General features: G+C 36.4%; 1 protein-coding gene across 3 annotated transcripts in view; it reads left to right on the top strand.

The window, feature by feature from the left end:
* LOC143681402 (protocadherin-9-like) overlaps positions 1-13,316 on the top strand; it is a 616,391-nt gene extending 603,075 nt beyond the window's left edge. For all 3 annotated transcript variants that reach the window (XM_077158401.1, XM_077158403.1, XM_077158402.1), the window contains one exon: positions 11,179-13,316. In XM_077158401.1, coding sequence (XP_077014516.1) covers positions 11,179-11,552 — 374 coding nt within the window. In that variant the 3' untranslated portion in view covers positions 11,553-13,316. The remainder of the gene's footprint in view (positions 1-11,178) is intronic.
* Positions 13,317-14,491: the final 1,175 nt, after the last annotated feature.

Raw genomic sequence — 14,491 nt, 5'->3', positions numbered from 1 at the left:
AGCTAAACCATGGTCTAAAGTTAATAGTACAATTATTAAAAAGTGCTTTCATCAATTGTAACAAATATTCTACCCCCACATCAAGTTTTAATATTAGGGTGATATAGGGGAATCCTGTATTTGATGCATGACTTTTCTGTACATGTACAACTTCTTTAATTAGAAAAAAAAGAGAAACAAAATGAATGTGCTTGATATAAAGTGATATAAAAATGACATCTATTTAAAATTCAAGTTTTTCAGTCTGTTTAGTCTTATTTTACCCAATAGTAAAAATTCTGAGCAAAATGTGTCCACATAAAAGTCCCAAATGTCATTCACTATGACAACTAGCCAGGAAATGTGAGGTATTGTGACTCTTTTTTTAAGTACTTGTTTCTAGTTTTTGAATTAAAGAATTTCAAGTAATTGGGTTGAAACAGCTGATCAACAGGCCAAGAAACTACTTGTTAATTGCATCTTTGAGAGTTAGTCAATGAAATAACAGTTTTGCTTCCAGGTATAATAAAATGAGATCAAGTACCACTCAAGTATCCTTCCATTTATGTAGAACTGGTGTTCCATCAGCTTGGATTGCTTCACGTTTTAAACCTATGTTTGTAAAAGTCAACATTTCAGACAGCTCTCTGATCTGAAAGCTGTTAACGTTTAAATCATAGGAAAATAATTTTGTATGGTTTTGAGTGAGAAGATGAGTCCTGGGAAGATGGGGAGAGAAATACATGGAGATCTGATATGAATTTTTAACTGAGGCAATTTTCAAAAGGCTTTATGTTATGTGCTTTTGTTTTTTGCTTTCAGAAAGTTAAATACAGAGACAGATGGCCTGCATAGTTATATCAGCACTTGTGTCTTTATACTGTCAAAAACCAAGACCACTAAGAAACTCATAGATTGCAGATCGGGAAAGGGAACAAGGTGAATTTTTTTAAAAAAATCAATAAATGTTTCAGTGTTTAGAAAATCATGATGGAGGATTTTAATTCCTTTATTTAAGAAAAAGGAAACAAATAGCATAATGATGATATTATAGGAAGCATTTGTAAGCAGATGAGAATCCTGATCAGGATTCTGAACAGATATTGTATGATTTAGACACAATTAGGACATCATAAAATATATGAAACAATGGAAGAAACAGTGAAAGCACACATACACACATAACCTCAAGACACTTTTTTAAGAATTCAAAAACATCATGTTGTGTGAAATAAGCCATACACAATAGGATAAATATTGTATGATTACATCAATATCAAATACACAGAAAGTACAATTCATCCAGAGAGAAAGGAGGTTACAGGTTTCTCTTGGGGAGAAGGAGGGAATGGGAGGTTATTGTCAATGGGTGGGCCATGGTGGCTCAGCAGGCAAGAATGCTCGCCTGCCATGCCAGAGGACCCGGGTTCGATTCCTCCCCATGTAAAAAAAATAAAAATAAAAAAATAAAAAAAAAAAAAAAAAACCTTGGGCTTTTTTGCAATGGATTTGCCAGCATCATCTCCCCAGGTTTCTCTTGGGGAGAAGGAGGGAATGGGAGGTTATTGTCAATGGGTACAGAATTTCTGTCTGTAGTGATGAAAATATTTCAGTAATGTATGGTGATAAAGGTAGCACAACATTGTGAAAGTAATTAATGCCACTGATCTGTACCCTTCAATGTGGTTAAAAGAGAATTTTGAGTTTCTATGTGTTGCCAACATAGTGTCTGGGATATGTTGGTGTTCAATAAATACTTGTTGAAGGAATTAGTGAAAAGTAAATATAATTGTTTATCAATTAAAAATGATTTTAGTAACATTCAAAAATAATTATGTCGAAGATAAAGAATACTATTTCAGTAGACGTAATTTTGGTAGTGTTAGCAAAAATGTCCTGAAGTTTTTAAATGCAATATATTTGATAAAGAATCATAGATTATTTTCAGTCATATTTTGGAAAATATCAATATCAATATCATTTTTATAAAAGCATGCTTTCCTCCTCTTCAAGAGTATCAAAATTCTAAAAGATGAAATACATGAATTAGAAAATAATCAATAGTTTCCATCAGATTTTAAACTTGTAAAGGACAGGGACTCTCTTAGGGAAGCAACAGAACAACTGTGTTCCCTTTCATAAACAATGCTTATTCATCAAATTAAAAAAAAAAGGTTATCTTTTTTCTTACCAATTTGTGGTATAGACTTTATGGACGAGAACTCAGAAGATCTGTCATTTCCCAAAATAAAATTAGTTTTTCTTTCCCCCTTTTAGAAATGTAGGGCAACTGCTGGTTGCCTATCGTTTATATAGACTCAAATAAAAAAAGTAATTTTTTCTACTAAATGTTATCTCAAAGTACCTCAAAGTAAAAACTGTCGAAGCATAAAACAAAGTATATTTTCTAACAATGCAGCTCATACTATCAAATACATAAATAAATCGGCCATCTAAGAGATATCCCTATATCTGCAAAACTTACATAAATATATTTACAGTTTGTAACAAAATTCTTTGCATTTATTTATAAGAATAATTCACAGGAATTACACAATACTCACAGAATGATTATATCATTAAACAGAAAAAACCCTTATTTTTTGCAAGTTTTTGTATAATACACTCACAGTCTAACACTGTAAATGAACACTGTGTCTTAAATTGTTAATTTTCTGGACGAATTTTCAGGAAATGGTAGAAATGATATTACTTGGGAAAAGGCTACTTATGACCTTGTGAAAACACATTGCTTTTGATCTTTGAGTAATAGTCCTTAAAATATTGGGAAAGATGGTACTGTGTATTAGATAAGGTTATTTAAAAAAACTTGGGCTTTTTTGCAATGGATTTTCCAGCATCATGCAGGTGTCATGAAAATTATTACAAAATGGGAAAGAATAAGACTCATATCAACATTGTTTTCACTGGACACATAGATTTGGGCAAATCCATCACTGCTGGCCACCTGATCTATAAAGGTGGTAGACTGAACCAAAGAACCACTGACAAATTTAAGAAGGAGGCTGCTGAGACAGGAAAGCATTCCTTCAAGTATGCCTGGGTCTCAGACAAACTGAAAGCTGAAGATATCCAAAATGATATCTTCCTGGACACCTACAACACATATATTTGTGCCCTTCATATTATCATTCAATTCCCTGAGTTCCTCCTCATATTTTTCCATTTTTTCCCTATAGTTTGTTTCTTGTCAGATTTCAGATGTTCCGTCCTCCAGTTCACTAATCCTAACCTCTGTCTCTTGAAATATACTATTGTAGGTTTCCATTGTTTTTTTCAGCTCTTCTACTGTACCTTTCATTCCCGTAAGTTTTGTGATTTGTTTTTTCAGACTTGCCATTTCTTCTTTTTGTTCATTCCTTGCCTTCTTCATATCTTCCCTCAATTCATTGATTTGGTTTTTGATGAGGTTTTCCATGTCTGTTCGTATATTCTGAATTAATTGTTTCAGCTCCTGTATCTCATTTGAACTATTGGTTTGTTCCTTTGACTGGGCCATATCTTCAATTTTCCTGGTGCGATTTGTTATTTTTTGCTGACGTCTAGACATTTAATTACCTTAATTAGTTTATTCTGGAGATTGCTTTCACTTATCTTACCTAGGGTTTTTTTGCTAGATGAGTTTGTTGTCTATCTGTTCTTTGACCTTTAGTTCAGCTTTTTCTGGACCTCTAGCTTAGGTTTTGTTTAACAGAGGATAATTTTTCAGTTCTTGTTTTCTTGTTTCTTGCCCTGCTTGTATGGTGTCTTTTCCCTCCCCACCCTTAGGAGGGTCTATGTAGGTATTATAGACTCCAGCTGGGTTTTCCCAGACTAAACTGGACTCCTATCAGGGGGAAGGAGTCACCTGCATCAGTTTTCCCTGAGGGTGAGACCCAGCAGGTTAAAAGACTTTCCTGTGAAGTCTCTGGGCTGTTTTTCTTATCCTGCCCAGTATGTGGCGCTTGTTTGCCTGTGGGTCCCACCAGCAAAAGATGTTGTGCCACCTTTAACTTTGGAAGGCTCTCCCTGCTGGGGGCATGGTGGAGACAGAGGAGAGGTTGTAGGCTGGTTTTAATGACTTCAGATTGCCAAGCCCTGGGTTCTGAATTCCTTGAGGGAGGGATTCCACCTGAATTGGGCTTCACCCCTCCCCTGGGGAAGGCACAGGTGGGAGACAGCCCTGAAAGCAGCCCGTTTCTGCCTATGCCTGGGGTAGTTGCAGCCCGAGTAGTCCCGACACTGAATCCAGAGGCAGCCAAGTCTCTGTAGAAACACAGCCACAAAATCCTCCATTTCCTCCCCTTTCCTCTTTTTCTGTTAGCCCAATAAGTGACCTCCACCTTGACCAAGTTTGCCTGAGTTGGGGGCCTATTTTTAGTAGTCAGAATTTGTTAATTAATGCCACAATTGGTGTTTGGTTGGACTCAACCCCTGCTGCTGTTAGAGTCTCTTTCCTTTCCCTCTGGGAAGCCACCTGTGGGGGAGGGGCACCGGGCATCAGCCACCGCGGCTTGGGGAACTCATGGTTCTGGGGAGGCTCACAGCCGGTCCAGCTGGTCCAGACTGGGGTATGCTGTGTGTCCAGTTACTGATGTGACTCCGGGAGCTGTTCTCTACTGTTTCTGGTTATTTAGTAGTTGTTATGCAGGACGAACTAAAATGTGCACATTGCTAAGCCGCCATCTTGGCCCCCAAAATAATATCTTCCTGTAGACATTAGAGACCAGCAAATATTATGTGACCAACACTGACGCTCTAGAGCACAGACACTTTATCAAAAACCTGATTACAGGTAGAACTCAGGCTGACTATGCTGTTCTGATTGTTGCTGCTGGTGTTAGTGAATTTGAAGATGGTTTCTCTGATAAGGGGCAGACCTGTGAGCATACCCTTCCAGTTTACACACTGAGTATGATACAACTAATTGCTGGTATTAACAAAATGGATTCATTGAACCCCCTATAGTCAGGAAGTGAGGAAATCATTAAGGAAGTCAGTATGTAAAACGCAAAGAAAATTGGCTGCAATGACACAATAGTATTTGTGCCAGTTTCTGGTTGGAGAGGCAACAACTTGGCTTTGGTAAAGCCAAATTCTAACCCTGTCTTGGTTCAAGGGATGGAAAGTCACCAGGATAGGTAGAATTATCATGGAAGCATGGTACATAAAGCTCTGGATGACCCCTTGCCACTTACTCATACAACTTCAAGCCTTTGCATCTGCCCCCCCCCAGGATGTCTATACAATTGGTGGTATTGGTGCAGCCCCTGTGGGCTGGGTGGAGACTGGTATTCTCACACTGGGCATCATGGTCACCTTTACTTCAGTCAACATTACAATTGAAGTAAAGTCTATTGAAATGTGCCATAAGGCTGTGAGGGATGTTCTTGCTGAGGACAAAGTGTGTATCAATGTCAAGAATGTGTCTGTAAAGTGTATACGTTGTGGGAATGTGTCTGATGACAGCAAAAATGACGCACCAGTGGCAGCCTCTGGCTTCACTGCTCAGATGGCATCCCTGAAGAAGCCAGGCCAACTTAGTAGATTGGCCTACAGCTCACATTGCTTCCAAGTTTGCTGAGCTGAAGGAGAGTGAACACTGTTCTGATAATAAGCTAGAATGTGCCCCCAAATTCTTGAAATCTCGTGATACTCACTTCAATGAAATGATTTCTGGTAACCTCATGTGTGTTGAGACTTTATTGACTATCTTCCTCTGAGTCATTTTGGTGTTTGTGATATGAGACAGACAGTTACTGCGGGTAGACAAGAAGGCTTCTGGAGCTGGCAAGGTCACCAAGTCTCCTTAGAAAGCTCAGAAGGCTAAATTAATATTACCCATAACATCTGCCAGCCCAGCCATAATCAGTGGTGAAGAGTGCTTTCAGAACTGTTCATCTCAATTGGCCACTTAAGTTTTATAGTAAAAGACCAGTAAAGATAGTACATCATAAAACCTTCAGAAGGAATGTTTTGTGGACCATTTGTTTCTTTTGTGTGCCAGTTTTATTCATTTTTAAAATCAGTGCCTTTTAATTTGAGCAAAAGTTAGTCACAGAATTTTGAGACCCATTAAAATAAAATTTATAACCATTGATCAACACGGTTGAGCATTAACATTAGACATGACCTGTCTTATGTACCATGGACGATTCTCTTCCCTTCCCCTCACTTGGTCCCGTGCAGCTTGGAAAGTGCTCAGACACAGCAGCCTGGATCCCTCCCACCTCCCACTGGGGACACAGACTATGGAGTCACTCACAGTAGTGTGTTAGAATCCCACACAAATCCAAGACACGGGGACTCAGGTCCAGAGATCCAGGGCAGAACACAGAAACCCCAGGGTACTATGAACAGACCCTGGGGATACTATTGTAGGGAAACATATTAGACAACCTTGATTAAATGGAAAAATTCTTAGAAACAAACAAACAACCTACATTGACTCGAGAAGAAATAGAAGACCTCAACAAACCAATCAGAAATGAAGAACGTGAATCAGTCTTCAAAAACATTCGAAGAAAAAGCCCAGGACCACTTGGGTTCACAGGGGAATTCTACCAAATATTCCAGGAAGACTTAACACCATACATGTTCAAATTCTCCCAAAAATATTGAAGCGGGAACACTAGCTAACTCATTCTCTGAAGCTAACATCACCCTATACTGAAGCCTGATAAAGACACATAAAAATCAGTAGTATTTCTGTATAATTGTAATGAGCTATCTGAAGAGGAAATTTTTAAAATTCCATTTAAAATAGCAAGTGAAAGAATCAAATATCTAGGAATAAATTTAACCAAGGACGTAAAGGATGTGTACTCAGAAAACTACAACATTGGTAAAAAAAAAAATCAAAGACCTAAATAAATGGAGAGATATTCTGTGTTCATGGAATAGAAGGCTAAATGTTAAAGATGTCAATTATGCCCAAGTTGATCTACAGATTCAATGCAATGCCACTCAAAATTCCAACAGCCTACTTTGCTGAAATGGAGAAGCTGATTACCAACTTTATTTGGAAGGTAAAGGGGCTTACAATGGAAAAACATCTTGAAAATGAACACTGAAGAGGGAGGACTCATGCTTTCTGACTTCAAACATATTTTAAAGCCACAGTGGTCAAAATAGCATGATACTTGCTAAAGAATATCAACATATTGGTGAATGGAATCAAATCAAGAGTTCAAAAATAGACCCTTAGATCTATGGTCAATTGATTTTTGATGATTTTTCCAAGTCCACTCCCTGAAATAGAACAGTCTACAATAAATGGTGCTAGGAGAACTGGATATTCATAACCAAAAGAATGAAAGAGGACTCCTATTTCACATTATATATAAAAATTAACTCAAAATGTATCAAATTCCTAAATATAAGAACCAGCACTGTAAAACTCCTAAAAGAAAATGTAGTGAAATGTCTTCCAAATCTAGTGATAGATGGCAGCTTCTTAAACCTTACACCCAAAACACAAGCAACAAAACAAAAACTAAATGGAACCTACTCAAAATCAAATGCTTCAGTGCATCAAAGGACTTTATCAAAAGGTTGAAAAAGCGGCAAACTCAATGCAGAAAATATTTGGAAACCACATATCTGATAAGGGTTCAGTATATACAATATATAAAGAAAGTCAACAATTCAATAAAAACACAAACAGCCCAATTAAAAAATGAGCAATAGACATGAATAGACATTTTTCCAAAGAGGGAGAGCAAATGCATAAAAAGCACACAAGAAGATTGCTCATCTTTACTAGCTATTAGGGAAATGTAAATCCAAACCACCATGAGATATTATTTCATACCTAAGCAAACAGGAAACTACAATTGTTAGAGAGGATGTGGAGAAATAGGAATACCTATTCAATGTTGGTAGGAATGTAAAACAGTGCAGCTGCCATGAAGGATGGTTTGACACTTTCTCAGAAAGCTAAAAAGAGGGCTACCACATGCTCTATCTATTCCTGTGCTGGTTATATACCCCAAAGAACTGAAAGCAGGGACACAAACAGACGTTTGCATACTGATGGTCATAGCAGCATTATTCACAATTGCCAAAATATGGAAATAACCAAAAGTCCATCAGCCAATGAATGGATAAAAAAATGTGGTGTATACATACAAGGGAATATTATTCAGCAGTGAGAAGTAATGAAGTCCTGAAACACACAGCAACATGGATGAACTTTGAGGACATGATATCAAGTGAAATAAATCAGACACAAAAGGACAGATATGGTCTGATTTCACTAATTACTAATGAACTAATTAAAATATGTAAACTCATAGAGATAAAATGTAGAATATATAGGTTATCAGGAGTTAGAATGAGGCTAGAAAATGGTTGGTGATTACTTATGTGGATAATTTTTCACTAGGTTGAATTTATATTTAGAAATGAATACAGGTGATGGTAGCATATTATAGTGAGTGTAATTAACAGCACTGAGTTATGTGTGTAATTGTGGTTGAAAGGTGGAAGCTTAGGGCCATGGATGTCACCAGAAGGAAATCTAGCTGTTAAAATATGGGACTGGGGTGGGCCACAGTGGCTCAGCAGGCAAGAATGCTTGCCTGCCATGCCAGAGGACCCGGGTTCGATTTCTGGTTCCTGCCCATGTTAAAAAAAATATATATATATGGGACTGTATAGCCCAAGCAGTGTGAATCTTGTGGTGGAAGATGACTGTTTGACAGTAGGAATATAAGAAGTTCTTTCATGAACTAGACAAGCATGCATCAATATTACAAGAGTTGATAATAATGGTATATGGAAAAATGCAGCTATTGCAGGCTATAAACTATAGTTAACAGGAATATTTTAATATTCCTTTTTTAACAGTAGTGAATGTACCACACCAATGCTAATAATAGGAGTTGATAAAGGATATGGGATGTTTTGGGTTTAATTTTTATTTTATGATTTTTTGGGGGAGGGAGTAATGAAAATGTTCCCAAATTGATTATGGCGATGAATACACAGCTGAGTGATGATATGATGAGCCACTGATTACATACTTTGGATGGATTGTATGGTATATGAATATATCTCAGAATTGCATTAAAAAAGAAAAACAAAAGAAAAAAGTTTAATGAGAAAAATATAACCTTGCATATTCTCTCTTTTCTATGAGCTTGAGGAAAGCCCAATTCTGTTGATATTTCTGAGGCAATTGATTGTCATAGCTAGCTTGGTTCAGGTGTCAACTTGGCCTAGTGTTGGTGCCTAAGTGGTCTGTTGCTTTGGACTTAAATCATCACCATGTGAATTTCATCATGCCTGATTATATCTGTGGTTGCCTAAGGAGAGTGCCTTCCCTAATGAGTTACATTTAATTTAATCAGTTGGAGGTATAAAAGTAAGATTCAGAAAAGAGAAAAGCAGCAGCTCAGCATAGCTTAGCTCAGCACTCAGAGCTGACATAGACCCAGACAGTTGAAGCTGCAAAGAGGAAAAGCCCTTGGGAAATCTATTTGAAACCAGAAGCCAGGAGAGAAGTCCAGCAGACATCACTCTGTGACAGATGAACCAAGATGAAAGACTTTGCTCTGAAGAACTGTAAATTTTTAATTAAATAAATCCTTTTATAAAAGACCAATCCATTTCTGGTATATTGCATTGAATAATACAATGAGCCATTGATTGTATACTTTGGATGGATTATATGGTATATGAATATATCTCAATAAAACTGTATCAAAAAAGAAAAACAAAAAAAGTTTAATGAGAAAAATAACCTTTCATATTCTCTTTTGATGAACTTGAGAAAATCCCAATTCTGTTGATATTTCTAGGTAGGTGAAAAACAAATTTGAATTTGTATAAATGAATGTATTTGAGCACATTTTTTCCCACCTCTCTAGTTTCCATTCTGAGGTGGCTTATAGTTTGTCTCAGGTCTTTGCCATCACCTGTTGCCTAATTCAATAGGAACTTTTTCACATGCAAAAATTTAGTCCATGGACCTTACCACCTTAGAATATTATGAAGGCAAATGCATGATAATAAAAAAGCCCACAGTGTATTGGTCATCTGAAATGTTGATAGCGCTAACTTGAATTTTAGTAAAAAGCTACATTCCAACTGCTTAGTTATTTTAATTATTAAGTAAGCAAACCTGAAGACATGTTTTCTACATTTTTATTCTGATGACTCTGCTTTTTAAAATACTTTATGCCGCAGGCATTCTTACCTATCCAACTTAACCTCATTTGTAAAATCAATTCCTATTTCTAAGCTACAACTTAATCACTTACTTGACTGTTTAATCAAGGGAAACAAAACCCCACTACCACCAAAATACCTCTTTCCTTCACCATTTGGCTGTTGGTTTTTGGTAAAGGGCTGGTTTCCTCCTTATACAATCAGAAGAAAAAGTTTACTTTTGAAATCCTGGTTAAAAATGTATGTTTTGTATTTCTTGCTAATGAAAACTATAAAAGAGAAATACTGTGATGACTTTTTACCTCCTGAATGCTCTACCTCCATGTGATCCGATTTACAATTTTGCCTCAGTTTTATACATGTAGAAATCTAGAAAATAAGTTAGATTTGGAAGGAACAAAATGCGGTTTTTGAATGCAAATGGCTTCATTACTGACTTGGATTTCAGAATGCTTGCAATTGACCAGCTCTTTCTTCAGTAATATACTATCATTAAAATATTCTTTAAAGTGAATATTTAATTTCTTTTAAACGTTGCAAAATTATTTCCATGTGATTTCATATCTGAAAAAAGTGCTTATTTATGAAAAACAATATTTGTTATGTCACCGCTTCGAGTGTTCTTTTTAATGGTGTTTTGTTTTATGGTACTTTTAAACCTTGTTTTCTTGGAGTTTTTGTCATTTACATACTATTCAATTCTGAATATCAAAATTGTCCTACTTTCATAGTTTCTCATAAATAAGAACTTTTTGCTGAAAATTCCTAGAACATAAATCACTGATAATTGATCTGCCGTGGACGAGTTGATCAGAAATGATACCTTGAGGTTCCATTTACCCATACCTATTTTTATCAATTTACCTACCTACCTATCTATCCATCCTTCTATCATCTATTTCTCTATCTGTGTTTCTGGGTATAAATCAACACTTAAAGAAGAAATGTTTCTCTAAGGAAATAATCTCAAATGATGACTAACCATTGTCTTTTCCTATTTTCTCTCTTTTTTTTGTTTCTCTGCAGATGGACCTCTGGGCCCCAGAGGATTAGCTGAAGCGACAGAGATGTGCACCCAAGAGTGCTTGGTTCTGGGCCACTCTGATAATTGTTGGATGCCTCCTGGCTTGGGTCCATATCAACACCCTAAATCTCCCCTCTCAACCTTTGCACCCCAGAAAGAATGGGTCAAGAAGGACAAGCTGGTGAATGGGCACACGCTGACCAGAGCCTGGAAAGAAGATAGCAACAGGAATCAGTTCAATGACCGTAAGCACTATGGCTCCAACGAAGGCCATTTCAACAATGGCAGCCACATGACAGACATTCCTCTGGCAAATCTGAAGTCTTATAAGCAAGCAGGAGGTGCTATTGAGAGTCCTAAAGAGCACCAACTCTAAGAAAAGACTATATTGGACCTAATGACTTTAATCTAAATAGACATGCTAATACCGTGTGTGTCAGAGCTTTATGTATTCAATAGATCTGTACAACTATACCCCTTATAGCAGGGATATGCATAACTTTGTGTTAGCACAATGGAAGATATAATGTTCTATAAAGTGAGAGAGAAAATAGTTCTGCTAGCCATGTGGTCTTGTTTACTAGAATTGATTACACTCTCCAGAGATCTTTCCATTGTGCAAATATCCTATTATTATTGTTATTATTATTGCATTTTGTTTTTGACCCTGGACTGCTGCTATGATAATAGAATATGCATTTGGAGCGTAAGAAAGTTCCATGGATCAGAGTGACTGACAAACATAACCAGTTAGGAAATTGTGCTTTTTTTTTTGTCATTGATTTGTGCTGGGACCTCTATACTTGACATTATACTTCAGACACAACGTAAAAAGATAAAGCATTAAACCTATCGTGCTGTTAACAACGTTAGTGGACACTTGTAAGTCAATCAGTGTTAAAGTATTTGTAAATAGAAGCAAGTTATTATTAACAACTTTTGTGTACCTATAACAGTCACCTAAAAATGTAACATTATTCTGTGTTTTATTATTGCTTTTCTTTCTTCTTCTTTCATTGGCCTTTTTGTCCTTATTTTTGTTGTTTCTTTCAATGATGGTGTTTCTGCATTAGTAGTCTGTCTGACACACCTTGTTCAAAGGATCTGAAACACTTGTGTTTCTAAAAGGTTCTAGAATCTTGCTTGTGTGATAGCTTATGTTGCTGGAATTCTGTACAATATAAAGATGAAAGAAAAAAATGAAAACTTTAAGCAAAATTTAAAAAGGGGGGGGCTTTTGCCAAAGCTTGAAATTCAGAACCTGTTTTTGACATCCTTCTTTTCAAAGTAGGGAAAAGCAAAATCACTTAATTAGTAGTATTAAGTGAGAATAATGGGAAGGAAATGTTATCCTTCAGAAAGTGATATAATATCCTGTACTTGTCACTCATGCAAAACAAATGTATTAAAATTAGCATATATTGAAGAAATATCACTATTCAAAAATAGTTTCAATTGGGAAAAATGTGTGTCTGCAACTTTGTTGAAATGGCAGAGTTTGTGTTGATCCTCATATACAATAACGTTGTTGTAACACAAGTGTTATTAGATCATAGCCACAAAATATTTAATGTGTTGTGCCTTCATGATGTAACAGAACATTCTCCAGGTAGGCTAGTTGGGGGAAAAAAAGGGATAAATCTCTAATTATTGCTGTTTAACTGTTTGTTATCATAGTTGGTCAATGCCTGGCAGGTACCAGCATCTTGTCACTTAGGTCAAACCAACAGAGTGACAACTAATGTTAATAAGATCTCAGTTGCACGTGCAAACAAGTCCAATTTTGAACATTCTTAGGAGGTTTTTGTTAAGGCATGACAGATGATTTAAACAAATAAATAGCATGCAACAAAATGTCTTTATTGAAAGAAGTGAAAGTTATCTTAATGCCACGGTTCAACATCAGTTTAAAAGTAAAAAAAAAAATTAAAAATTAAAAAAGGTTTGCTAATCTGATAGTTGATTTGTTCTTACCAAAAATAAAATTACTTTGTAAATAGCAGTTCACTTTTTTTCCACAGTATAGTGGAAAATAATGGGTAGGGGTGCATTGCTTATTGCAGTACATTTTTGTCGGTTTGTGAGGGGTGTTTGATGACTTTGAAAGAATAAATATCTAAACAATTATCCTTGTTACTGCTTTGCCAGTTCTACGTTATTTACAGTTATTCAGCTCTTGCAATAAATGTTCTGAATTCCTGATTGCAGTGTGTTAATTTTTGGTCAACCTCCAAAGTGATTCTTTCTACGCTGATTGCCGGATAAATATATGTTGATAAAATTTAACTTTTAATTAGATCTCAGGATGGATTTGATAGTGGTTTAAATAACTGTGCTCTAAAAGTATGGTGCCAAGTTAGAGTTGTATGCCCCTAACAGTTTGCAAAATTATTTTCTAGGGAAATTCATGGACAAATAGCTACATTAGTCTAGTTCAAGACAAGAGTCTTGCATGTTTCATCAAAGTGAAATCCCGAGTCTGAAACTGGGCAGGTAGTACTGCCCAGTTAATACTGCTAAATTCTTGATTCCTTAATCTTTTAATAAAATTTCATTTAACAAATTATCTCTTACTTCAGGATTGGATAAAATAGAAGATCTTTCTGGGATGGGGCCCTGAAAACAGAGCCAAAGCTTCCTCTTTTTTTTTATTGTTTTTTTTTTTTAAGATTAAGAAAATAGACAAAGAAAGCTGTCAAAGAGAGTAAGACATACTCAGAGATGTGCCATGTTTTATAATCATCACAGAGCATCCGGATAAGTATTCACCCATGCTGGGGTTTTAGGGAAGATAAGCTTGACTCTTTCTCTAGAACTTATTGAATAGTTGGGAAATAAGACTCAGGAATCAGACGTGGAGGTGAAAATAGTGGCTGGCTGACATGGCCTACACTTTCATCCCTGAAAAAGAAACAAAAAAAAACCCAACAGACTACCCATTTAGTCTCAGGCACATATGTAGCAATGCCACTTTTACCATACAGAGGCAGAGCCTGCCCCAGGACACAGAGGGGGAATGAAGTGAATTAATCCTGATATTCGGCTACTCTGAGGGGGCCGGGAGGAACCCCTGAATGCCCAGTTCCTTTGTTCCTTGTTTACTCAACAAGCTAAGAGCAAACAGTAAAAGAAACTAAAATAGTTTCCCACGTAGTTTTCTTCCACATAAAGAGTGGAGTAGAAATGCCCATCTATCTTTGAACAAATGGAAGGTTGGAAACAAAATTCCCTTTCTGCACCATGTGTCTTCGAATAAATATTCCAATAGCTCCTCTTTTCCTGACGTTTTGTTATATGCTGTGTGACATTTTAAGA

The sequence above is a fragment of the Tamandua tetradactyla genome, chromosome 4 (genome assembly GCF_023851605.1).
Source record: "Tamandua tetradactyla isolate mTamTet1 chromosome 4, mTamTet1.pri, whole genome shotgun sequence".
Classification (NCBI taxonomy): Eukaryota; Metazoa; Chordata; class Mammalia; order Pilosa; family Myrmecophagidae; genus Tamandua; species Tamandua tetradactyla.
The sequence above is the reverse complement of the archived record's forward strand: the minus strand, read 5'-3'. Positions and strand labels throughout refer to the sequence as shown.